The sequence below is a fragment of the Mus caroli genome, unplaced genomic scaffold (genome assembly GCF_978045245.1).
Source record: "Mus caroli unplaced genomic scaffold, Mus_caroli_1 scaffold_3, whole genome shotgun sequence".
Lineage (NCBI taxonomy): Eukaryota > Metazoa > Chordata > Mammalia > Rodentia > Muridae > Mus > Mus caroli.
In genome coordinates, this window is record NW_028227258.1 from 130,065,537 (window position 1) to 130,093,379 (window position 27,843).

At 42.4% G+C, this 27,843-nt stretch overlaps 1 protein-coding gene across 2 annotated transcripts in view; it reads right to left on the minus strand.

Annotated features, from left to right (window-relative positions):
* Nucleotides 1-27,843, minus strand: part of Kcnmb2 (potassium calcium-activated channel subfamily M regulatory beta subunit 2) — a 300,378-nt gene that overhangs the window by 17,570 nt on the left and 254,965 nt on the right. For both annotated transcript variants that reach the window (XM_021158826.3, XM_085835975.1), the window contains 2 exons: nucleotides 4,677-4,847; nucleotides 1,613-1,808 (listed from right to left, as the gene is read on the minus strand). In XM_021158826.3, the coding sequence (XP_021014485.1) occupies nucleotides 1,613-1,808; nucleotides 4,677-4,847 (367 nt within the window). The remainder of the gene's footprint in view (nucleotides 1-1,612; nucleotides 1,809-4,676; nucleotides 4,848-27,843) is intronic.

The window sequence follows — 27,843 nt, forward strand, 5'->3', positions numbered from 1 at the left end:
GGAGGCTGGAGTCAGCTTGCCTTGGCTTGTTCAAGAATATTCTGGACATCTAAGCTACTACAATAAAACTCAAACCCAATACACATGTATCTTGAAATTGATAATGGCAGATTGGTTCAATTAAAACACAATTGGTCATCACACTCCTTCATAGACTTTGTGAATGCCTGGTATCTTCGTTAGGGTTTTTACTGCTGTGATGAAACACTATGACCAAAAGCAATTTAGGGAGGAAAGGTTTATGTCACTTACACATCCACATTGTAGTCTATCATTGAAGGAAGTTAGGACAAGAACTCCAACAGGGCAGGATCATGGAGGCTGTAGCTGATGCAGAGGCCATGGAAGGGTGCTGCTTACTGGCTTGCTCAGCCTGATTTCTTACAGAACCCAGAACCACCACCCCAGGGGTGGAACCACACATGATGGGCCCTACAGGCTTGCTTGCAGCCTGATCTTATGAAGGAATTTTCTTGATTGAGGCTCCCCCCTCTCAGCTAACATTAGCTTGTATCAAGTTGATGTAAACCAGCCAGCACATCTGGCACTTGCTTAGTAGTTCAGGTATGCCTCAAACTTGTGGCAATCTGTCTGCTCTAGCTTCTCCAATGTGGGACCTATAGGCTTGAAACCACCATGCCCATCATCAGAATAAAGTTTAGGAATAGCTTCAATATAATGCACATTTATTAAGCACCTACATTGTGGGCTTTAATATCAGTGTGATGATTTGCATGAGAAATATCTCCCATAGGCTCAAGCATTTGCATACTTGGGCTCCAGTTGATGGCACTGCTTGGGAGGGTTATGAGGAGGCGGAGCCTAGCTGGAGAAAATCTGTTACTGGGGGCAGGCGTTGGAGTGTATAACCTCATTTCCTTTCCCATTCCCTTTCTTATGGAGGTTGTGGTTAAAGGCATGACCTCTCAGCTCCTGCTTCTGCTGCTGTGCCTCCCTGCCATGATGGAATCACAAAGCAAAATAAACCCTGACCTCCTTAAGTTGTCCTTGGTCATGGCATTTTGTCAACCCATCAGTAAAGTGATTAATATGAACATTATTATAAGAAATCATGGCTCATAAGTATAACATGTAAATAAAAATGTACAGTCATACACACACACACACACACACACACACATACACACACAGACACCATTGACCACAAGTTTAATTTCTCAGTATAACATACTCTACTCATTATTACTTACAATAATGGCTGTGTAAGTGGCTATTATTTTTCTTCTGATTAAAAGGTCATGGAGGTCAAGGTCATGCATGCCCAAGGTCACACAACTAAGTGTGGAAGAGCAAAGTCATGTTTTACCCCATGCCTCCCAAGTCACGATAGCTATTTGGGCATGCACATCTCTTATTAATTTCTGTGCTTGCTTTGACAGACTTAGGTTCTTTATATATAAACATCCCCCTCCCCAACAGAAAACACAGCTAAACCTGCTGTACCATGACAGATCCAGAGAGTGAGTTCTGTGAATGGAGCAAGCAGGGCCTACCTCCTGGTATGCTGAAATACTCGAAGAGGGGAAAGTCAGGGACAGAGGAAGGTGGGCGGATTCTGCAGGCGCCCAGGTGGGGCGAGCCAAACTCCTACCTTTTGATTGATCTTCATGGTCTCTTCCGTGTGGTAGAGGAGAAGCCTCTCCCCGGAAGATGTCAGGTTCACGTACACCTGCAGGCAAGGGTACTGAGAGAGCTTCCAACAGTCGGGCCCACAGCTGAAGGAACAGTTAAATGTTTCTGTGATTGACACATTCAGCAGGGCGCACTGGGCTTCTTCTGTCCACACGCTGCAGAGAAGGGGCAAGAATGAGCACAGGACAGGAAGCTGCTGGGCATGAGGGGTTGGCTGCACAACACGGGTACTTGGTTGCTGAATTGCCCAGGGCCTCCCCCAAAATTTATAGGTCTGTGCGAATTCTATGACTTTGAACGTACAAGCTTTCGGCATGCCGTGACAACACAGACTTTGGTGCCTGAGAGCCTTCTTGGTGACATCTACTGTATAGAACATTCACTGATATTTTAAGAGGCTATTGTCTCCTTTTTCAATTCACCGGTAAGCATAATGCATGCTTTAGTTTTAGCTTTGATTTCATGAGACTGGGTCTCACTATATGGGCAAGAACAGCCTCAGAATTGCTCTGTAGCCTGGGCTAGCTTCAAAGTGGTAATTCTGTTGCCTCAGCCTCCTGCAGGATGGGATGACCACTGTGCACCATCCACCTTGATAACCCCCACTCTCTGTATTTCTGCAAGGCACAGCTTCTTGCTCAGTCCCTTTACCCCAAACTCCACCCCAGCCTGCAAAAAGTCTTTGTTAAGAGAGGGGCTGGGGAAAGGTGGCAAAAGGCAGAGTAGCTCCAGGACTTGTCAAGATAGAGGGAGAGAGCAATAAGGTCATTCTAACAGAGGAAGTAAGATAACGGCAGCCCTTTGAAGATGTCAAGAGCAATGGCTAATTATATCCTTTCTCCCCAACTGGTGATTTACATAAATTATTTCCTTTCATCTTCTCAGCAACCCTGTATGTTGGTTATTAATCCCTTTGAAAGGTGAGTGAGTTGAGGGTCACCGAAATCAGGTGACATAGTAGTCAAGAACACACAGTAGGTAAGTGATGGACACAGAGGCTTTACCCAGTCTAATAGTTCTCTGAGGTCGCGCTTCATTCTGTCCTGGTGTGCCTCCCCAGGAAACCAGCAGAAGTTAAAGCCTTCTGTGCAGACAACAGGGTCAATCAGGCTGCCCTGAGTCGAGTCAACCAGAGAGATTCCAGCTAACAAATTGCTCGAATTCTATTTTACAATAACTTTCATTTTGTGATCAAGTTGGGCATTTGTAATTAGGGAGCAACACACTAGCAATCGATGCTTTGCCTCTGGGTATAAGCTGTACTGCAGTGAGCAGAAAACACGTGTTCACAAGGAGTAGCAACCCTGCCCTTTTACTGGACATGCATGGATAGCTCCTGTACTTTAAGTGTGTGCCAGACTCAGGGTGTTGGACTTAGTCATGTCTGCTGAAGCAGACTGAATTTTGTGGAACCTGGATGGCTAGAAGTTGTTTTGACAATCAGGCAGTGGGGGTGGATGTCTTAGATCATTCTAAGCAGGTTCGAGAATCTGAAAGAGGTTTTCGACTCGGCAAACCCTTGGGGCCCGAGGCACTGGCGCTTTCATTGTGGGAGAGAGTACAGCTGAAGGCCATTGGAGACAGAGAGGACCAGCCAGGATGTGAGAGAGGAGCAAATTGCTACATTTTAGCTCGACTTAGCCTCTAAAATGAAAGCATTAATTTAGCTGTAGAAACAAGTGCCACAAAGTGGTTTGCTTTTTTTCTTGGATCGAAACCTCCCACTTTCATATGAAAGGGACTTATTTCTTCAAGCTCAACTATCGGCAGACCCATGGAGCTATATAGAGCTTCAGAATTCAGTGTCTGGACAGCAGCAAGGGGGAGGGGGACACTGTGAGGGACATTTCAGATCACTTATGCAGAGGAGATGCTCTTAGGATTGTCACCTAGTACCTATCTCTGGCCCGACTCAGGAAACCCTGGGTAAACATTGAAATGAAAAGGATTTAAAAGTATGTTACTTTAAGAGGTTGCTATCAGTCTTTCACAGGCTTCACAACACATTAGAATCACTTAGAAAGTTTCAGAATACTGAGTACTGGATCTGGCTTCAAACCGACTAATTCCAACTTCTTTTGCTTGGGCATTCGAGAGCTTCCAAGGAAGCTGGGAGATGGAGAAGTGGGGTGGGTAGAAAAGCAGTGGCAGGCAAAAACTGGGATGCTCGAGTTCCTGGGATGTAGCTTTGAAATCTCAACTGCCATGTGTTTGTGCTGTGTCCCACAGAGAGGTGTGACATTTTGTGTGTGTGTGTGTGTGTATATGTGTGCACTTGTGTGCATAGGCGCATTTGCATAGATGTGTGCATGTTCAGGTTTATGTACATGTGTATGTATGTGTGTGCAGGTACACTATTATGCATTCATATGCCTGTTCATGTGTGTGCAGGTGCATGTGTATGGGTATGTGTACATGTTCATGCTAGTATGTTTCTCTGTGTTTTTGTTGAGGCCAGAAGATGACCTCAGATGTCATCTACATTGTGTTTTATGAGACAGGGTCTCTCCATGACCTGGGGCTCCACAGTTAGGCTAGACTTGCTGGTCAGTGTGCGCTAGAGACCGTCTGTCTCCATATCTCCAGTGCCGGCACTACAAGTGCATGCCACCATGTCTGGGCTTATGCAGGATGTAGGTTTGGAACTCATGTTCTCATGATTGTACAACAAGCTAGTTATGGAAAGCCATCTCCCAAGCCCCTGTGTCACATCCCTTAGGCACCAGTGTCCCTGCACTGATGATCTATTCTCACCTTATGGAATAATTGAGAGAAAGGAACCAGCAGTCTCAGAAAACTGTTCAGGTCCTAGCAGACAATCTACACATAGTCTAAGTTGTTTATTATTATTATTATTATTATTATTATTATTATTATTATTATCAGATAACATTAGAAAACACTGTGTACCAGGTGTCCCTGAAAGTTCATAGGAAAGGTGAGGAAAATGACTATAGGTTGAATGGGCAGTGGGAGAGCAGAGAAGGAGAGGGCAGTGGGCTCCCTGGGGTCCATGGCATTACCTCTGCATGTAGGAGCGCAGCAGTGTGATTCCCAGCAGAAAGTACATCATGATGGAGCACACCATCATGGCCAGGCCGAGCAGGATGGCCCGGTCCTCCCCAGCCTTCAGAGCTGTCACAGTTTTCCTTTTGTCCAGGAGGTCATGGTCCCTGATTTTCTGGTAGATATTTCTGAAATTGACAATACAGTCTTACATGAGACTCAGTTATCCTGCATGTCTCTTGAGGGGTAGCTATATTTCTGCCCGTGCCTTACTAGGGTGAGGGCCCCATAGGAGTGCTCCAAACATACTCGAGTGAAGTTGAATCTTACTACAATCCCTGGCTCCAAACACATCACACACACACACAGCACACTATACATGCACAGAAAAAGAGAGCAGACATATATATGTGCATCATCCCTGAGCAGAAATGATCTCTAATTCTGTATTTTAACTGTAAGGTAATTTTCCTCTGTACAATTCTAAGAAAGACACCAATCCTCTCAACCCCCAAATTGCCTTGGTTTGTTGATTTTATATTAATGAAGTTGATCATTGCTGATATATACTTTCTGAATGTACTCATGTTTTTTTTTTTTTTTTTTTTTTTTGTGTGTGTGTGTAGATACTAGTGCTTTCTGTTTATTTTCACTGCCAGAGGCCTGGAATGACATTGCGCCTTATTATTTTCCAGCTTAAGCCTGAGGCCTTTGGACTAGCTGGCCACTCTGCTTTTGCCTTTCCCAGACTGGCAACCACCTGCCCTCTTCGTTTTATGATTCATTTTTGAGATTTCTTTGTAAATTGCAGGATTTACATCAAAGCTCTTTAAACTTGACCCTGTGTGAACTTGAAGAACAAACTGGTGCCCATTAGCGGTGAAAGGCAGTGGGCGGGCAAACTTGTGAAGCAGGGAAAACAGGCTAACACTGAGTGGCTTCAAAAACCCACCGGAAAAATAATAACCTGTTGTTACTTGGCTAATATCATTTATAAACATGCATTTAACTCTGATGGCTGCCACCAAGCTCTGCATTCTGCAGACGGAAGCCAGCGAGGATGATCGGTGCTGTTCTGGACTATTAGGCTGCCACACAGCACCAAGTATGCCAGCCTACCATAAAATAGACTGGGTGCTATCAGATGCCATCAGAACAAGAAACGTAAAATGATTCAACCGAGTCATCTCAAACGTATTTGAAAAAAACGAATGTTCTTTGTACGCTCTAGAATGGGGAAGAAGGGGGGTGGAGTGGAGGTGGGAAATGGTTTCTATGTAGTTTATGGGCATTTAGGAAATCAGAATATTACAAGGTAAAATGAAAGTTTTGAGTGGGTGGGACATAGCTATGGAATCTACCAATCAATGGCTGTCAAATTAATGGCTAAGTAGAGGAACTTTAAATACCATTTGGAAGAATGAGATCCCGATTAGGAGGTTAGGTCCACACATGTATTATGAGTGCTGTAACCTCTTGTGTTGGGGACACAGTCCCTGTTAAATAAGAAGAAAGACATGAAAGTGAGTGTCAGCTGAGGGTGGTGAGTTCTCTAGTGGATCAACTCATAGTGTCTTGGCAATTTCCCCAGCTTGAGGGACCAGGACAGGGAGTTAGTGTAAGCTAGGAAAGGCTTCCTGGAAGAATAACATTTGAACAGAGCCTTCAAGGTTGATTGCAGTTAAGCAAATGGGACATAGAGTTAGTGATATTCGGATGCAGGGACCACAAAAGCAAGGGTGTAGGGGCTTGGAGTTGCACAGTGAGTACCAGGAAGGACTATGCTAGTGGTACTGAGAGGGCATACACCACAAAAACAGGATAGAAGGCTTTGAAAGTCATTCTAGAGAGTAGCCTTCCTCCTGTAATTAAAGGAAAGTTGTCAGCAGTGATGCGGCCAGAATTGAGATTCAGAGTCATCACCATGCCTGCAGTGTGGAGATTAGAAACAGGAAACATCTTAAATCAGAGGAGGAGCGAGGGAGGGAGGGAGGGAGGGAGAGAGAGGGAGGGGAGGGAAGGAGAAAGAGGAGGATATGGGAGATGGTTTCTGTAATGTTGGCAAAGGATGCTAAGGGCTGCATCCTGGCTGAAGACAATATATAGAGAGATGTCCAGGGAATGAAGCCCTGGGATGCAGTGGTTGATGGAACGTAGAAGAGGAGGAGGCAGTCAGGGAAGCAGGCAGCAGAGCTCTGTGCTGCAGTGCAGCTGTGTGCGGTGGGAGAGTGTGAAGAGAGGGAAGGCCCAACTCTCTTTTGTCCAGTTATTTTTGGAGAATAGAAGTTATTACTGAATCTACAGGACAACAGAAGGGAGCTGGTGAGAAGGCTCAGGGGCTGAGTTTGCTGCTACCTCAGCCTGATAACCTGAGGTACTTTTCCCTGGGACCCACATAGTAGGTCAGAAGTGACTCATGAAAGTTATCCATTGACCTCCACATTGAGGGTATGTGTGCAACATACATACATACATACATACATACATACATACATACATACATAAAGTTAGAAAGTCTTGGGAGGGCTTAAGAGATGGCCCAATGGCTAAGAGCATTGTCTGCTCTTACAAAGGACTCTGGTCCAGTTCCCAACATCCACATGACAGCTCACGACTATCTGTAACTCCAGTTCTAGAGAATCCAATGACTTCTTTTGGCTTCTGCAGACAGCAAGCACGCACCACGATGCACAGATATGCATGCAGTCAAAATACCCATACACATGAAATAAAAATAAGTAAATCTAAAATATGAAGCTTTGTAAACAGAAGATTTCCAGTTTTTTACTAAATCTGTGTTTTGCCCTAACAATAGTCAGTATACTTAAAGTTTCAAGCCCAATGTCTGCATAATTTAAAAAAATTTCCTATTAAGGGTCAGCTTATAATTCACAAGCAAATTAGCTATGAAATATGCATATGTGTACTACAGAGCAATTGTGATAAAAACTGCATGGTAATGGTACAGCGACAGACAAGTAGATCAATGGAATAGAATTGAAGACCCAGAAATGAACTCACACACCTATGGTCACTTGATCTTTGACAAGGGAGCTAAAACCATCCAGTGGAAAAAAGACAGCATTTTCAACAAATGGTGCTGGCACAACTGGCGGTTATCATGTTGAAGAATTCTAATTGATCCATTCTTATCTCCTTGTACAAAGCTCAAGTCTAAGTGGATCAAAGACCTCCACATAAAACCAGAGACACTGAAATTTATAGAGGAGAAAGTGGGGGAAAGCCTCAAAGATATGGGCACAGGGGAAAAATTCCTGAATAGAACAGCAATGGCTTGTGCTGTAAGATCAAGAATTGACAAATGGGACCTCATAAAATTGCAAAGCTTCTGTAAGGCAACAGATATTGTCAATAAGACAAAAAGGCCATCAACAGACTGGGAAAGGATCTTTACCAATCCTAAATCTGAGAGGGGACTAATATTCAATATATACAAAGAGCTCAAGAAGCTGGATTCCAGAAATTCAAATAACCCCATTAAAAATGGGGTACAGAGGTAAACAAAGAATTCTAAACTGAGGAAAACAGAAGGGCTGAGAAGCACTTGAAAAAATGTTCAACATCTTTAATCATCAGGGAAATGCAAATCAAAACTACCCTGAGATTCCACCTCACACCAGTCAGAATGGCTAAGATCAAAAATTCAGGTGACAGCAGATGCTGGCAAGGATGTGGAGAAAGAGAACACTCCTCCATTGTTGGTGGGATTGCAAGCTTGTACCACCACTCTGGAAATCAGTCTGGTGGTTCCTCAGAAAATTGGACATAGTACTACCAGAAGAACCAACAATACCTCTCCTGGGCATATACCCAGAAGATGTTCCAACTGGTAATAAGGACACATGTGCCACTATGTTCATAGCAGCCTTATTTATAATAGCAAGAAGCTGGAAAGAACCCAGATGCCCCTCAACAGAGGAATGGATACAGAAAATGTGGTACATTTACACAATGGAGTACTACTCAGCTATTAAAAACAATGAATTTATGAAATTCTTGGGCAAATGGATGGACCTGGAGGATATCATCCTGAGTGAGGTAACCCAATCACAAAAGAAGTCACTTGATATGTACTCACTGATAAGTGGATATTAGTCCAGAAACTTAGAATACCCAAGGTACAATTTGCAAAACACAAGAAAATCAAGAAGAAAGAAGACCAACGTGTGGATACTTCATTCCTCCTTAGAATAGGGAACAAAATACCCATGAAAGGAGTTACAGAGACAAAGTTTGGAGCTAAGACAAAAGGATAGGCTATCCAGAGACTACCCCACCCGGGGATCCATCCCATAATCAGCCACCAAACCCAGACACTATTGCACATGCCAGCAAGATTTTACTGAAAGGACCCTGATATAGCTGTCTCCTATGAAGCGATGCCAGTGCCTGGCAAATACAGAAGTCGATGCTCATAGTCATCTATTGGATGGAACACAGGGCCCCCAATGGAGGAGCTAGAGAAAGTACCCAAGGAGCTAAAGTGGTCTGCAACCCTATAGGTGGAACAACAATATGAACTAACCAGTACCCCCAAAGCTCCTGTCTCTAGCTGCATATGTAGCAGAAGATGGCCTAGTCGGCCATCATTGGGAAGAGAGGCTCCTTGGTCTTGCAAACTTTATATGTCCCAGTACAGGGGAATGCCAGGGCCAAATAGTGGGAGTGGGTGGGTAGGGGAGCAGGGGGGGGGAGGGTATAGGGGACATTTGGGATAGCATTTGAAGTGTAAATGAAGAAAATATAGAATAAAAAATTGAAAAAAAGAAATGCATTATTTTACTAAGAAAAATAAAAGAAATATGCATATATACAAGTGAATAAACAGAGTAAAAAGTGCAAGGAAGACATCCTTGGTGATTTAAATTTAGATTCTTTGGGTATTTGTTATATGGTGAGAAAAGCGTTTAGGAGCAGGCATGGTGGGGTCCATGTATGAACTTGTTTGTTTATATGTCCATGTTTTGTTTTTGAGTCTGTTAGTTCATTTGTGTGTATGTGCACATGTGTGAACACCAGAGGACAAATTTGGTTGTTGCTTCTCAGGTGCAATCCACCATGTTGTTTGAGACAAGGTCTCTCATTGGCCTGTAATTTAACAAGTCGATTAGGTTAGCCAGCCAGTGAGCCCCATTTAATTATTTGGTGTTTAACCAACAGGGCTTTGTCTACGGGCCTTATTTGCTGACATTTACAAGTCTTCATAAGATAGATCACTGATTAGTCAAGTTTCTCTAGAGTCACAGAATTTATGGAATGTCTCTTTATATTAAAGGAATTTATTGTGATGACTTACAGTCTGTAGTCCAACTAACCTAACATTAGGCAGCTGTGGATGGGAAGTCCAAGAATCTAATAGTTGAGAAAAGCACCTGGGTAGCGCGGGCGCAGGGTCGGCTGACACTCGCCAGCTACCCACAACACCCGCCACAGGATCTTAAGTCTTCTAGTGAGTGGAACACAGCTTCTGCTCCAATCCAATTGCGCGAGGGACCTGAGACTGCATTAGTTAGGGAAGCAGAAACCGGCCAGAGTAGGGCCACAGGCCTCATCCAGCCGGATCAGCACCGGGGTAGCTAGAGCACAGGGTCGGCTGACACCCGCCAGCTACCCACGACCCCCGCCACAGGATTTTGAGACTGCTGGTGAGTGGAACACAGCTTCTGCTCCAATCTTTAAACAGTGACAACGACAACAACTAACCCCAGAGATTACCAGATGGCGAAAGGTAAATGTAATAATCTTACTAACAGAAACCAAGACCACTCACCATCATCAGAACCCAGCACTCCCACTTCACCCAGTCCGGGGCATCCCAACACACCGGAAAAGCTAGACACGGATCTAAAAGCATATCTCCTGATGATGGTAGAGGACTTCAAGAAGGACTTTAATAACACACTTAAAGAAATACAAAGGAACACTGGTAAACAGGTAGAAGACATTAAAGAGGAAGCACAAAAATCCCTTAAAGAATTGCAGGAGAACACTGCTAAAGAGTTACAAATCCTTAAAGAAAAACAGGATAACCTAATCAAACAGGTAGAAGTCCTTAATGAAAAACAGGAAAACATATCCAGACAGATGATGGAAATGAACAAAACCATACTAGACCTAAAAAGGGAAGTAGACACAATAAAGAAAACCCAAAATGAGGCAACACTGGAGATAGAAACCCTAGGAAAGAAATCTGGAACCATAGATATGAGCATCAGCAACAGAATACAAGAGATGGAAGAGAGAATCTCAGGTGCAGAAGATTCCATAGAGAACATCGGCACAACAATCAAGGAAAATGTAAAATGCAAAAAGATCCTAACTCAAAACATCCAAGAAATACAGGACACAATGAGAAGACCAAACCTACGGATAATAGGAGTGGATGAGAATGAAGATTTTCAACTCAAAGGACCAGCAAACATCTTCAACAAAATTATAGAAGAAAACTTCCCAAATCTAAAGAAAGAGATGCCCATGAACATACAAGAAGCCTACAGAACTCCAAATAGACTGGACCAGAAAAGAAATACCTCCCGACACATTATAATCAGAACAACAAATGCTCTAAATAAAGATAGAATACTAAAAGCAGTAAGAGAAAAAGGCCAAGTAACATATAAAGGCAAGCCTATCAGAATTACACCAGATTTTTCACCAGAGACTATGAAAGCCAGAAGATCCTGGACGGATGTTATACAGACACTAAAAGAACACAAATTCCAGCCCAGGCTACTATACCCAGCCAAACTCTCAATTAACATAGATGGAGAAACCAAAGTATTCCACGACAAAACCAAATTCACACATTATCTCTCCACGAATCCAGCCCTTCAAAGGATAATAACAGAAAAAAACCAATACAAGGACAGGAACCACGCCCTAGAAACAACAAGAAGGTAATCCCTCAACAAACCTAAAAGAAGACAGCCACAAGAACAGAATGCCAACTTTAACAACAAAAATAACAGGAAACAACAATTACTTTTCCTTAATATCTCTTAATATCAATGGACTCAACTCCCCGATAAAAAGACATAGACTAACAAACTGGCTACACAAACAAGACCCAACATTTTGCTGCTTACAGGAAACTCATCTCAGAGAAGAAGATAGACACTACCTCAGAATGAAAGGCTGGAAAACAATTTTCCAAGCAAATGGTATGAAGAAACAAGCTGGAGTAGCCATTCTAATATCTGATAAGATTGACTTCCAACCCAAAGTCATTAAAAAAGACAGGGAGGGACACTTCATACTCATCAAAGGTAAAATCCTCCAAGAGGAACTATCAATCCTGAATATCTATGCTCCAAATACAAAGGCAGCCACATTCATTAAAGAAACTTTAGTAAATCTCAAAGCACACATTGCACCTCATACAATAATAGTGGGAGACTTCAACACACCACTTTCACCAATGGACAGATCATGGAAACAGAAACTAAACAGGGACACAGAGAAACTAAGAGAAATTATGAATCAAATGGATCTGGCAGATATCTACAGAACATTCTATCCTAAAACAAAAGGATATACCTTCTTCTCAGCACCTCATGGTACCTTCTCCAAAATTGACCACATAATTGGTCACAAAGCAGGCCTCAACAGATATAAAAATATTGAAATTGTCCCATGCATCCTATCAGATCACCATGGACTAAGGCTGATCTTCAATAACAAAATAAATAATAGAAAGCCAACCTTCACGTGGAAACTGAACAACACTCTTCTCAATGATACCTTGGTCAAGGAAGGAATAAAGAAAGAAATTAAGGACTTTTTAGAGTTCAATGAAAATGAAGCCACAACATACCCAAACTTATGGGACACAATGAAAGCATTTCTAAGAGGAAAACTCATAGCTCTGAGTGCCTCCAAAAGGAAACTAGAGAGAGCACACACTAGCAGCTTGACAACATACCTAAAAGCACTAGAACAAAAGGAAGCAAATTCACCCAAGAGGAGTAGACGGCAGGAAATAATCAAACTCAGGGGCGAAAACCACCAAGTGGAAACAAGAAGAACTATTCAAAGAATCAACCAATCAAGGAGCTGGTTCTTTGAGAAAATCAACAAGATAGATAAACCCTTAGCCAGACTCACTAGAGGGCAAAGGGAAAGCATCCTAATTAACAAAATCAGAAATGAAAAAGGAGACATAACAACAGATCCTGAAGACATCCAAAACACCATCAGATCCTTCTACCAAAGGCTATACTCAACAAAACTGGAGAACCTGGATGAAATGGAGAAGTTCCTAGACAGATACCAGGTACCAAAGTTGAATCAAGATCAGGTTAATGATCTAAACAGCCCTATATCCCCCAAAGAAATAGAAGCAGTCATTAATAGTCTCCCAACTAAAAAAAGCCCAGGACCAGATGGGTTTAGTGCAGAGTTCTATCAGACCTTCAAAGAAGATCTAATCCCAGTTCTTCACAAACTACTCCACAAAATAGAAACAGAAGGTACTCTACCCAACTCATTCTATGAAGCCACAATTACTCTGATACCTAAACCACAAAAAGACCCAACAAAGATAGAAAACTTCAGACCAATATCCCTTATGAATATTGATGCAAAAATCCTCAATAAAGTTCTTGCTAACCGAATCCAAGAACACATCAAAACAATCATCCATCCTGACCAAGTAGGTTTCATCCCAGGGATGCAGGGATGGTTCAATATACGGAAATCCATCAACGTAATCCAGTATATAAACAAACTCAAAGACAAAAACCACATGGTCATCTCGTTAGATGCGGAAAAAGCATTTGACAAGATCCAACACCCATTCATGATAAAAGTCTTGGAAAGATCAGGAATTCAAGGCCCATACCTAAACATTATAAAAGCAATCTACAGCAAACCAGTAGCCAACATCAAAGTAAATGGTGAGAAGCTTGAAGCAATCCCTCTAAAATCAGGGACTAGACAAGGCTGTCCACTTTCTCCATACCTATTCAACATTGTACTGGAAGTCCTAGCCAGAGCAATTCGACAACAAAAGGAGATCAAAGGGATACAAATTGGAAAAGATGAAGTCAAAATATCACTCTTTGCAGATGATATGATAGTATATATAAGTGACCCTAAAAATTCCACCAGAGAACACCTAAGCCTGATAAACAGCTTCAATGAAGTAGCTGGATATAAAATTAACTCAAACAAATCAATGGCCTTTCTCTACACAAAGAATAAACAGGCTGAGAAAGAAATTAGGGAAACAACACCCTTCTCAATAGTCACAAATAATATTAAATATCTTGGCGTGACTCTAACTAAGGAAGTGAAAGATCTGTATAATAAAAACTTCAAGTCTCTGAAGAAAGAAATTATAGAAGATCTCAGAAGATGGAAAGATCTCCCATGCTCATGGATTGGCAGGATCAACATTGTAAAAATGGCTATCTTGCCAAAAGCAATCTACAGATTCAATGCAATCCCCATCAAAATTCCAAACCAATTCTTCAAGGAATTAGAAAGTGCAATCTGCAAATTCATCTGGAATAACAAAAAACCTAGGATAGCAAAAACTCTTCTCAAGGATAAAAGAACCTCTGGTGGACTCACCATGCCAGACCTAAAGCTCTACTACAGAGCAATTGTGATAAAAACTGCATGGTACTAGTATAGTGACAGACAAATAGACCAATGGAATAGAACTGAAGACCCAGAAATGAACCCACACACCTACGGTCACTTGATCTTCAACAAGGGAGCTCAAAACATCCAGTGGAAGAAAGACAGCATTTTCAACAAATGGTTCTGGCACAACTGGTTGTTAACATGTAGAAGAATGCGAATCGATCCATTCCTATCTCCTTGTACTCAGGTCAAGTCTAAGTGGATCAAGGAACTTCACATAAAACCAGAGACACTGAAACTTATAGAGGAGAAAGTGGGGAAAAGCCTTGAAGATATGGGCACAGGGGAAAAATTCCTGAATAGAACAGTAATGGCTTGTGCTATAAGATCGAGAATTGACAAGTGAGACCTCATGAAACTACAAAGCTTCTGCAAGGCTAAAGACACCATCAATAAGACAAAAAAACCACCAACAGATTGGGAAAGGATCTTCACCTATCCTAAATCAGATAAGGGACTAATATCCAATATATATAAAGAACTCAAGAAGGTGGACTCCAGAAAGTCAAATAACCCCATTAAAAAATGGGGCTCAGAACTGAACAAAGAATTCTCACCTGAGGAATACCGAATGGCAGAGAAGCACATGATAGTATATATAAGTGACCCTAAAAATTCCACCAGAGAACACCTAAGCCTGATAAACAGCTTCAATGAAGTAGCTGGATATAAAATTAACTCAAACAAATCAATGGCCTTTCTCTACACAAAGAATAAACAGGCTGAGAAAGAAATTAGGGAAACAACACCCTTCTCAATAGTCACAAATAATATTAAATATCTTGGCGTGACTCTAACTAAGGAAGTGAAAGATCTGTATAATAAAAACTTCAAGTCTCTGAAGAAAGAAATTATAGAAGATCTCAGAAGATGGAAAGATCTCCCATGCTCATGGATTGGCAGGATCAACATTGTAAAAATGGCTATCTTGCCAAAAGCAATCTACAGATTCAATGCAATCCCCATCAAAATTCCAAACCAATTCTTCAAGGAATTAGAAAGTGCAATCTGCAAATTCATCTGGAATAACAAAAAACCTAGGATAGCAAAAACTCTTCTCAAGGATAAAAGAACCTCTGGTGGACTCACCATGCCAGACCTAAAGCTCTACTACAGAGCAATTGTGATAAAAACTGCATGGTACTAGTATAGTGACAGACAAATAGACCAATGGAATAGAACTGAAGACCCAGAAATGAACCCACACACCTACGGTCACTTGATCTTCAACAAGGGAGCTCAAAACATCCAGTGGAAGAAAGACAGCATTTTCAACAAATGGTTCTGGCACAACTGGTTGTTAACATGTAGAAGAATGCGAATCGATCCATTCCTATCTCCTTGTACTCAGGTCAAGTCTAAGTGGATCAAGGAACTTCACATAAAACCAGAGACACTGAAACTTATAGAGGAGAAAGTGGGGAAAAGCCTTGAAGATATGGGCACAGGGGAAAAATTCCTGAATAGAACAGTAATGGCTTGTGCTATAAGATCGAGAATTGACAAGTGAGACCTCATGAAACTACAAAGCTTCTGCAAGGCTAAAGACACCATCAATAAGACAAAAAAAACCACCAACAGATTGGGAAAGGATCTTCACCTATCCTAAATCAGATAAGGGACTAATATCCAATATATATAAAGAACTCAAGAAGGTGGACTCCAGAAAGTCAAATAACCCCATTAAAAAATGGGGCTCAGAACTGAACAAAGAATTCTCACCTGAGGAATACCGAATGGCAGAGAAGCACCTGAAAAAATGTTCAACATCCTTAATCATCAGGGAAATGCAAATCAAAACAACCCTGAGATTCCACCTCACACCAGTCAGAATGGCTAAGATCAAAAATTCAGGTGACAGTAGATGCTGGCGAGGATGTGGAGAAAGAGGAACACTCCTCCATTGTTGGTGGGATTGCAAGCTTGTACAACCACTCTGGAAATCAGTCTGGCGGTTCCTCAGAAAATTGGACATAGTACTACCGGAGGATCCAGCAATACCTCTCCTGGGCATATATCCAGAAGAAATCCCAACCGGTAAAAAGGACACATGCTCCACTATGTTCATAGCAGCCCTATTTATAATAGCCAGAAGCTGGAAAGAACCCAGATGTCCCTCAACAGAGGAATGGATACAGAAATTATGGTACATTTACACAATGGAGTACTACTCAGCTATTAAAAAGAATGAATTTATGAAATTCCTAGCCAAATGGATGGACCTGGAGGGCATCATCTTGAGTGAAGTAACACAATCACAAAAGAACTCACACAATATGTATTCACTGATAAGTGGATATTTGCCCAAAACTTAGGATACCCAGGATATAAGATACAATTTGCTAAACGCATGAAACTCAAGAAGAATGAAGACCAAAGTGTGGACACTGTGCACCTTCTTAGAATTGGGAACAAAACACCCAGGGAAGGAGTTACAGAGACAAAGTTCGTAGCTGTGATGAAAGGATGGACCATTTAGAGACTGCCGTATCCAGGGATCCATCCCATAATCAGCTTCTAAACGCTGACACCATTGCATACACTAGCAAGATTTTGCTGAAAGGACCCAAATATAGCTGTCTCTTGTGAGACGATGCCGGGGCCTAGCAAACACAGGAGTGGATGTTCACAGTCAGCTATTGGATGTATAACAGGGCTCCCAATGGAGAAGCTAGAGAAAGTACCCAAGGAGCTAAAGGGATCTGCAACCCTATTGTTGGAACAACATGATGTACTAACCAGAACCCCGGAGCTCTTGTCTCTAGCTGCATATGTATCGAAAGATGACCTAGTCGGCCATCAATGGAAAGAGAGGCCCATTGGACTTGCAAACTTTATATGCCCCAATATAGGGGAATGCTAGGGCCAAAAGAATGGGAATGGGTGGGTAGGGAAGTGGGGGGCGCTATGGGGGACTTTTGGGATAGCATTGGAAATGTAATTGAGGAAAATATGTAATAAAAATATTAAAAATTAAATTAAAATAAAATAAAATAAAATATATGAATCAATTCAAAAAAAAAAAAGAATCTAATAGTTGCTCAGTCCCACAAAGCTAGTTGTTTGCTTGAGTTGGTCTTCTGTAGAAGTCGGTTCCAACAGATGTGCTTGCAAACAAGTGCAAGCAGTTGAAGAAGAGTGAGCCTTCCTTTTTCCAATGTTCTTATATAGGCCTCCAGCAGAAGGTGTAGCCCAGATTAAGGTGTGTACCACCACACCTGGATCTGGGATTTGCTTTGTCCCAGGCTTACTTTGAACTCAGAGATCTCCTTGCCTCAGTCTCCTGCGATTCAGTGCTTGTACTGCCTTGCCTGGGCCTAAGCTTTTCATGGCCACTATACCTCAAGATCTCCAAGTCAAGATCCAGGTCAGAAACTTGTGTCTTCCAGCCTCAAGATCTCGATCATGGGTGTGCCCTCCAGTTCTTGATTGTAGCTCATTCCAGATATAATCAAGTTGAGAACCACAATCATAATGTGCTGATCCTGGAGATACATCATGTGGATGACACAGTCTTCCTGAGTGACAGGAAGATATCACTACCCAACCTGGTGATCATGCTGACTGGAGTGGAGAAGGGAAGCGAGCCAGTCCCTGAGGACTGATTGATTACCTGAGGATCAGCTACTGAAGGCTAAGGCACCCAAAGCCAGTTGACTGAAGATTCAGTTCACAGTGTGAATAGAACCTACCTACTTCCTGTACTAACTTACAGACTTCATAAAGAGGTTTTTAAGCAGAATTATTTTAAATACAGTAAGCGGATGTGAATATATTTTTCTCCCCTATCTGTTAATGGCACATTTTAATATGTTTCATTATGAAGTATGTTGTAATGAAGATGTTCTTCTCAGCAGTATATTAAGATTGGTTTGATGTTTTAAAGAAGACTGGGCTTCTTAGTCACATTATAAAAATATTCTAATAAACATATTCATGTGTGTGTGTGTTCTAAGAGATGTAATAACAATTTCACATTTTTATGGTGTCTGTTTAGTTTATACTGATTTATTTTCAAATTCTTTTGGGGGACCTGTCTTAGTTAGGGTTACTATTGCTGTGATAAAATACTATGAGCAAAAGCATGTTGGGAGGAAAGGGTTTATTTAGGTTACACATCCACAATATAGTCCATCACTGAAGGAAGCCAGGCCAGGAACTCAAGCAGGGCAGGAGCTTGGAGGCAGGAGCTGATGCAGAGGTCATGGAGGAATGCTGCTTATTGGCCTGCTCCTCATACCTTGCTCAGCCTGCTTTCTTATACAACCCAGGACCACTAGCCCAGGGATGGCCTCACCCATTATGGACTGGGTCCTCCCTCATCAATCACTAAGGAAGAAAATGCCCAACAGCTGGATGCTATGGAGACCTTTCCTTAATTGAGGCTCCTTCCTTTTAGATAACTCTAGCTTGTGTCGTGTTGACCTAAGGCCAGTCCAGGGATGGTGCTGTTTTACTGGCATTTTGGCCTTGCTTGGATTTTCTCTGCAGTTTCATGCCACAACTCTTATCACCACCACAGCCTCATCAGTTAACCAATGTTCACTTCTTTTCTTATTCAGAAAGCTTAGAGGAATTGATTTGGGGTGGGAATTTTATTTTAAATTACATGTATACATGTATATGTGTGTGTGTATGTGTGTATGTGCACATGTATGTGTACATAAATAAAGGTACCAGAAGAGGCAAAGGCACATGATCCTCTGTGAGTTTGAGTTACAGGCAGTTGTGAGCTACCTGATTCAGATGCTGGGAACTGAACATGGGTCTTCTGCCAGAGCAGTATGTACCCCGAGCAATCTCTACAGTCCTGGAGAGGAATTTATTGTAGCCCATTGAAGACTCAGCTGTTTATTTCGATGGCTTTTCATTTGTCCCATGGAACCATTAAATAAGTGCTAAGGTTGTCACTGTTCTGGTCCTGTTTCTGCAACAGGAAGGCTCTGGGAGAGAACAGCATGATCCTCTGCAAGGGAAGCCGTTTGTTGAGGAGGGGGAATTGACAAAATATGCAGCTGAGCCTGCTGATCTTCAAAGCTAGAGTCTGGGAGCAGAACTGGGGACAGAAAGAGCAGGAAACACTGAGGAGACCTCAGATAGTGACTGGAACATAGAGAAGAATGGTTGAAATGAGGAGGGACAATGACTACAAATTTTGAGATACAAGAGACCAGAATGGACGCCAAGATGGACAGGACCATATTGATTCTTGCTAACTGAGTTAATGTTGATGGTGAAAGAACACTGTAGGGTTACAATGAGTGTGTTAAATTTTGATTCACATTAAAATTTAATATATTCACCAAAATGGTTGATCACAGAAAATAGGTTCTGTGTCAAGGTGGCTTCGGGAAAATTGGCTATTGTTGTTCTGGAGCCCCTGACACGGACACTCAGAGAACCAGTGGCAGATACATAGCCTGGGGTTGTGATGTTGAGTGCAGATGTGATTTGGAAGCCTGCCATTGATGCAGGTAGGAACGGCATAGGCACCTGTGACAGACTGAACCAAGGAATGGAGGGGTGGGTGACTGACTGAGAATTGGAAGAGGCTCAAGGAGATGGAGGAAAAGGTGGCTGGGTGAGTGCAGCTGGGGTCCAGAAGGGGAAAGGGCAGCTCTTGGTTGGTGAGCTATGCATAGGCCAGAAGAAAAGAGATCTGCTCTTGAAGTTCAAGAGGGCATTAAAGGGAATGAAGCAAGATGAACAATTAGATTTGTATGTTAGAAACATCATGGATGTTCGTGAGTCTGGTTGTTAAATATGCTTTCAGAAGATTGCCATTATGTTGACCACAGTATTCAGCTTTAGTGCAGTAGTGAAAGAAATGATAACAACAACAACAACCTAAAGGAAAATGTGTGTGTGTGTGTGTGTGTGTGTGTGTGTGTGTGTAGAGTACAAAGAATTCATGGGCCAAAATGAAATCAGACAAATAAAAAACTTTGAAATGAATGATATGGAAGACAAAGTATCCAGTGGGCGTGGCTAAAACAACAGGTAAGAGTGTACATTTTCTTGTAGACTGGATAAATTTTGGGGTCAAAAGTTTTGTGGGTGGGTTGGTGTCCCTATCTCTCCACTGGGGTTCCTGCCTGGCTATAGGAGGTGGCCCCTTTAGGTTCCATATCTCCACAGTTAAGGTCACCCCCATTGATTCTTGGGTGTCTCCCTTATCTCAGGTCTCTGTCTCGTCCTGGAGATGCACCCCAGTGCAGGGACCAGGGATGGAACAGAGACTGAGGGAATGGCTAGCCAGTAACTGGCCTAACTTGAGATACATCCAATGGATTAGCACCAACCCCTGACACTATTAATGATACTCTGTTATGCTTACACACAGGAGCGTAGCATAGGTGTCCTCTGAGAGGCTCCACCTGCAGCTGACTCAGACAGATGCAGACATCTGCATCCAAACAGTGGATCGAGTTTGGGGACTCTTATGGAAGAACAGGAGGAAGAATTGTGGGCCCCGAAGGGGATAGGAGCTCCACAAGAAGACCAACAGAGTCAACTAACCTGGACCTTTGGGGCTCTCAAGTCTGAACCACCAACCAAAGAACATACATGGGCTGGACATAGGCCTCTCTGTAAATATGTATCAGATGTGCTGCTTGGTCTTTATGTGGGACCTGAACAACTGGAGCAGGGGCTATCCCCAAAAAGCTGTTACCTGTCTGTGGGATATGTTCTTCCAGCTGGGCTCCCTTGTCTGGCCTCAGTGGGAGTAGATGCGCCTAGGCTCACAGACTTGCTCTACCAGGGTTGGGGGATACAGAGTGGGGTCCCATCTGCTCAGAGGAGAAGGGAAGAGGGGATGGGGGAAGGATTGTGGGAGAGGGTGACTGGGAGGCGGACAGGGGAGCACAGAATGTAAAGTGAATAAAAAAAAGATCAAAAATGTACATTTTTCAATGCTTGTGTTAGAGAAAAAGAAAGCCCTAAAATTAGTTCACTCAGCATCTAAGGAAATTTTGAGATAAGTGGTGCATTCAAAAAGAAGAAGTAAGGAAAGAAATTACCATAAGCACTACTAGAGGAAATGGATGGTAACTGTATTAATGTGTTCTGAAAGACTAAAGAAATGGGTACATCTTTGACAAAATTGATAAAGCAATCATACAAATCCAAAATAAATATGATGAATTAAAACACCATAATTGTGGGCACAGCATGCTTTAGAAAGGAGACACTTAGTTCATATTGTTGTTCCACCTATAGGGTTGCAGACCCCTTCAGCTCCTTGGGTGGTTTCTCTAGCTTCTCCAGTGGAGGCCCTGTGTTCATCCTATAGATGACTGTGAGCATCCACTTCTGTATTTGGCATGCACTGGCATAGCCTCATATGAGACAGCTATATCAGGGTCCCTTCAGCAAAATCTTGCTGGCATATGCAATAGTGTCTGGGTTTGGTGGCTGATTGTGGGATGGATCCCCAGGGTGGGTAGTCTCTGGATAGTCCATTCTTTCGTCTTAGCTCCAAACTTTGTCTCTGTAACTCCTTTCATGGGTATTTTGTTCCCTATTCTAAGGAGAAATGAAGTAGCCACATATTGGTCTTCCTTCTTCTTGATTTTCTTGTGTTTTGCAAATTGTATCTCGGGTGTTCTATGTTTCTGGGCTAATATCCACTTATCAGTGAGTGCATATCTAATGACTTCTTTTGTTATTGGGTTACCAGTACCCCCAGAGCTCGTGTCTCTAGCTGCATATGTAGCAGAAGATGGCCTAATCGGCCATCACTGGGAAGAGAGGCCCCTTGGTATTGCAAATTTTATATGCAAATTTTATAAGGTGAATGCCAGGGCCAAGAAGCAGGAGTGGGTGGGTAAGGGAGCAGGGCGGGGGGGATGGGCATATAGGGAACTTTCGGGATTTGAAAAGTATATAAAGAAAATATCTAATAAAAAATAACTTAAAAAAAAGAAAGGAGACACTTAAAACAACTTTGCAGTAATACATTTAGAAACTTGGAGATACTAAACTTGCTGAGAGATAGAGCAAGGCTTTACAAATATGTAACTTACTGAAGCCAATACTCACAAAATAGCCAGAAGACCTAAATAATTCTAAACTATTAAAATTCGAAATAGCTAAAAGTTTTAAATAATTAAAAGTATTTTGGTCCTAGAAATACAAAGCTCTTACAACTTACAGCTGAGCCCAAGCTATATGGTACAGATAATTCCAGAGTGCAGAGAAAGAATGCCAGCCAGCGTGCTTATGAGGTTGGCAAGTTCTGAGACCAAAGCCAGTCAGAGCCACATGTGATGGAAAACTACAGGCTTATCTCATTCCTAACCACAAATATAAAACCTAAAAGAATTTAGTTCACCAAACCTAAATGTATAAAAAGATAGAGTCTACCATGATAAAGCTACTACTATTGTATTTTAGAAATAGAACATTGGTCACTATTACATTTTTATTAATATGTGAAAGAGCATTATAAGCTGATAATGTGATAATAATATAACCTAGAAATATATTAACAACCATTCATGGTAAGAGCTATTGTCAAATTAGAATTAGGAACATCCTCAATGCAATAAAAGGCCGAGAAAAACTACCTGTGATATAATTGATTCAATTATCTAATGGTGAAATATTGGAAAAACCCCACTTAACAAATCAGACTGAAAATGTCCACTGTCACCAGCTTTATTTTAATTTACTGAAACATAAGCTAGAATAATTGGGCAAGAATAACAAAGAGATGTTATATTTATAAATAGAGAAGAAACAAGAGCTTATTATTTACCAGTGAGATAGCTATAAAGAAAGTACAAAAGAATTCTCAGATAACTCATTGTTAAAATTGAGCAGAAGGTTGGGGAGAGGGTCCAGAGGGTAAAGGTGTTTGGAATTAGCCCTGGCGACCCAAATTCAAGATCGAATCCATGTGGGTGAAGAGCTTGGCCCTACAAGTTGTCCTCTGACTTTACTGTGGCACACTCAGCCCCATTTCCCCCCTCCCATACACACACACACACACACACACACAGCACGCGAACAAAGCAAGCAGGCAAGCAAGCAAGGAAGGAGAAAAGGAAGAAAGGAGCTTGCAAGAAAGGAAAGGAGGAAGGAAGGAAGGAAGGAAAGAAGGGAGGAAGGAAGGGTAGCTCACAGTGATGTCAAACCAAAACTGATAAAGAATACACAGTAGTCTTTCTGTCTGCCAGCAAACATGTAAAGTGTATGTGGACATTAAAGAAGCACACTGGGTTCACTGAGGGAAACAGTGCACTGTTCTTGGAGTTAGGAGATTGTAGGTGAAAGAAACAGATCCATTTCTCCTTGCTGAGACAAAAATAATTTAAGTGCACGGGGTCTGACTGCCTCTTTGTTTACCTAAGGTCTGGGAAAGGATTAATAAAACAAGGGATATACCTACTTCTTGTCCTCCTCCTCCCTCAGTCGAGGGGTGACCTGACCAGCCAGGCCTGTGACCTGACCACAGTTTCCCACCTCTCCTTAATCCTGTTGCATCTATACAGTCTCTCACCCTGTTGAAACATTTTAATAAGACAGCTTGCCAGCCCCTGTTTTGGCAGTTATCTCTCTCCCTTGTGATGTATGCTGCATGTTTTCTTTAATGAGCTTCCTTGTGTTTTCCTCGTTAATCTGTCTTTTGTCCCAGAACCTTGTCTGGATTATGATTATTTTTAAAGATTGCTTTTCTCTCCATCCTCAGAGGCCAGTGCAGAGCATCCTATTCAATCAGAAAAAGGCTTGGTGACATAAAGTTAGGACGTCCTCTGATACCCAAATGGGCTTCACCTTTAAGCTGATTAGTTAATGCTGTTTACTGTTTCTATGTTAAAAACCCCAGCTTTTATATGTAATTTTCTCATTTCCTTTTTTTTTTTGTTTTGTTTTCTTAATGTGGAATTTTGGACGTTCACACAAAACCAGTCTAGGCCTGACAAACCAGTAATTCTTGAGAGTTAGAAGAACATATAACTATGTTGCTCATCTGCATCAATAAGGATCTCTGACATGTAAATTATAACTTTAATTTTTGTTTTCAAGGATGATTTCAGTAATTATGGGATTTAAAGTAATAAGTGCGTTTGTTGAACAGGGGCGTCAATGTGCACATCCTTAGCTTACACGGCTAACGGAAGCAAGCAGAAACAACCTACAGAGGCAGAGCTGGCACGTTCTCAACAGCCCACATTCCCAGCTGATTGTGTTTAGTTTCTCTGCCTTTCCTTGACCACATCTTCATCTCTATGCCTGGCTGAACAAGAGCACCTGGAAGCCCAGATAGAATTAAACAAAGTGAGATTTCAGTCCATCTGTGAGACGGCTAATCTTCATAATCAAATGAGGGGTATTTAGAATCACCACAGAAACACAAATGTATCCAGTAGTGTTCAACTGAGGAAAGAAGTCTCTGCTTGAACGTGGGGGGCACTTATCCCAGGCTCAATAAAACGGAGAAAGAAGGTGAGCACCAGTATTCATCTCTTCGGATTTCCTGACAGCAGGCACAGAGGTAGGCGCAGGCGCAGGTGCAGTGTGACCCGCTGCCTCACGCTCTGGCCTCTCAAAAAAGGCACCTAGCAACCAGGAGGCAGCCCTTCCCCTTCCATTCCCCTTCAGCTCCCCCCCACCCCCCGCACACTCCCCCTGGGCACCTGTGCATCAGGCTGTGTGCACTTATTTTAGTCATGAGTTCACCTCCATGACTTTACCTCTGTGATGGATTGCTTTCTCAAACTTTAAGCCAAAATAAATCCTTTCTTAAGTTTCCTTGGTCAATTATTTTTAACACCAATAAGAAAGTAATCAATACACCATCGTTGGTGTCGGGGTGAGCATTAGTCTTTGTTCAAATGCCAGTTGCCTTCTGGGATACAGTGTCCCAGTTAAACACCACGGGAACTATTTCCCCATAACCAAGGTAACATGAGACGTGCAAAGCATTGGAAATACAGAAGTATGTGTGTGGATGCAATCATCACTTGCATGCAACTTTAAAACTTGCTCCTCCTCCCCCAGCAATGGTATGTCAAAATACTTTAAAGTACTAATTGATAAATATATTTCATTATTTAACAGATTTTCTACTGTGAAAAGTGACCCCCAAATTTCTACTATAAATAGCTACTTATTATGACAGTACTGCTTCTGGAGTTTTTCCAAGGAATTTTATCTGTGGGCAGTTCATGTTTTAAGAAGAAAGGCAAGCTTCTTGAACAACATTTAATAAACCCCCTTATACATGCCAAGTATTATTCTCAATTCTGATGTCTGTTTTGTTCTTCCTGATGTGTCACGCAAGTTGAAGAATGCTGGTAAAGTCAGGTGTGCTTAAAACTTAGCATTACTTAAGTAACAGTACAAGATTGATGAGGAAAAAGAGGTGTAGAGGAAGAAAGCGAAGAGGAGGCAGGCAAGCATAGGGAATAGCATGGCAACCTGGGACTCCACCTGGCTTGGGCTCTGCATACCCATCTTTTAACAACGCATTTGGAAAGCTAAGACCCTCATGTAATATGCACGTGTAGCCATCTCTAAAAAAGGCACCTAGCAACCAGGAGACAGCCCTTTCCCCCTGCACCCGCCCCCCACCCCCAGCCCCTGTGCATCAGGCTGCATGTACTTATTTTAAACAATGATGTAAGTTTCTACCCTGTATAGCCAGCAAATAGACAGCTTCTAGTCAGTGTATTTTCAACACATTCATGCACAAGGGTAGCAGGGATGATCTGACCTGAATTGGTTTCGGGTGCATGATAATAAGACAAAACTGGTTCTTCAGGTGAACTTTTAGGGAGACTCCTCTATATACCATCATATGATTATGTGCATGAGTGTGCATAGGATTAAAGTCAGATGCATTATGGGAATGGCATACATGGTATAAAATGATTTTATGATCTAATATCTATCAATCAAAAGAGAGAACCACCTCAGTATACTCTTTGGTAATAGGCTTCTCTTCACTCCGTAAAAGGAGGAGAGTGTTAGGGCCTTTGAACACTTTGTCATCTATGCAGTCTCTTGCCTTCTTGAAATGCACTTATTTCTGATCTGTGCTGTTGTTTTGCTTCTGAATAAAGTTCCTTTGCTACTTTGCAATCTGTATGAGCCTTTATTTCAGTTCTATGGATAAGAAGCCAAGAACATGGAAACAGTGTGCTCAAGTTCCAAGCACTGATAACAGAGGGGAACAAACACTTCAAAACAGTTGTAGAGGGACCTGGGGCTCAGTGGGCAAAGTGCCTGTTATGAAAGCATGAGGGCTTCAGTTCAGATCCCCAATAGCCACATGAAAACAGCAGAACACAGTGACTCACATCTGTGAACCCAGCACTGGGTATGGAGTGGAAACAGGCAGAAGACTGGCTAACCAGTCTAACCAACCTTCTAACTCCAGGCTCAGTGAGAGGTCATACCTCAAAAACAAAGGTGGAGAGAGATTGAAGAAGACACTCAATATCAATCATACACTTGTATGTGCAACACCCACACACACACTGGGGGTGTTATGTAATTCTATGAACACATTTACTCACTAAACCCAAGGAGAACAGAAGTGGCTGGGTTGAGCTGCATAACCCATTCAGTTGTGTGACTTTGACCTCTTGTCTTTTCTCTTCCTCTATTTGTTCCCTTCCCTAAGCCGTTCTTGCATGCACACCAAGGGGTCCGAGAACCTGCTGAGCCTTCCTGAGCCCTCTTGAAGTTCAGCCTTCCTCTTGCCATATGCTTGGTGCCTAGACATGTGATTGTTCATCACCTGAGTCAGAGTGTATTCAGTATCTACTGTGTACCAGGCACAGTGCAAGGCTCTGGAAATTCACTAGACAACAAAGCCAAGTCTGACTGGGTAAAGAGGATGATGGGGCTGGGAGTGCGGTTCAAGTTCTGACTGGGTGTCTTCAGGCAGAGCTGGGGTAAGAGAAGGAAAAGATTGGTGGGTATATGAGTGTGGGAGGGCACAGTCTTGCAAAGTCACTGGCTGTGAGTGAGCCTGCAAGAGAGATGGAGGCCACAGGCCAGAGTGTCTGAAGTGCCAGTCCTGAGGTGTAGATCCCCTCCCAAAATTTAGAACATGATATTCAGTTTCTGTGATGGTTAATATCCACAGGATTTGTAACAACCATGGAACTAAGCCTCTGACATGTGGTAAAGGCATTTTCAGTCATAGACCAATTGGGTGTGGGTATTTTCTCAGTCATGGCTGCCTCTTCCCAAATAACTCAGGCTTGTGTCAAGGTGACATAAGACTAGTGTACACAGGAGGGAAGACTCACTTTGAGTGCCACAGCAGTGTCTCTGAGCCTGGGCTCCTGGGCTGGATAAGGAGACAGCAAGTGGAGCACAAGCATTGTCTTTGCTTGCTGACTACAGGAGCAATGTGACCAGCTGCCTCCCACTCCTGCTGCCATGGCCCCCACTGGGACAGACTGTACTCTCCAACTGTGCACCAAGTAAGCCCTTCCTTTCCTAAATTGTCTCGGGTGTCTTATCACAGTGAAAAGGAGAGCAGCCAACATCTTG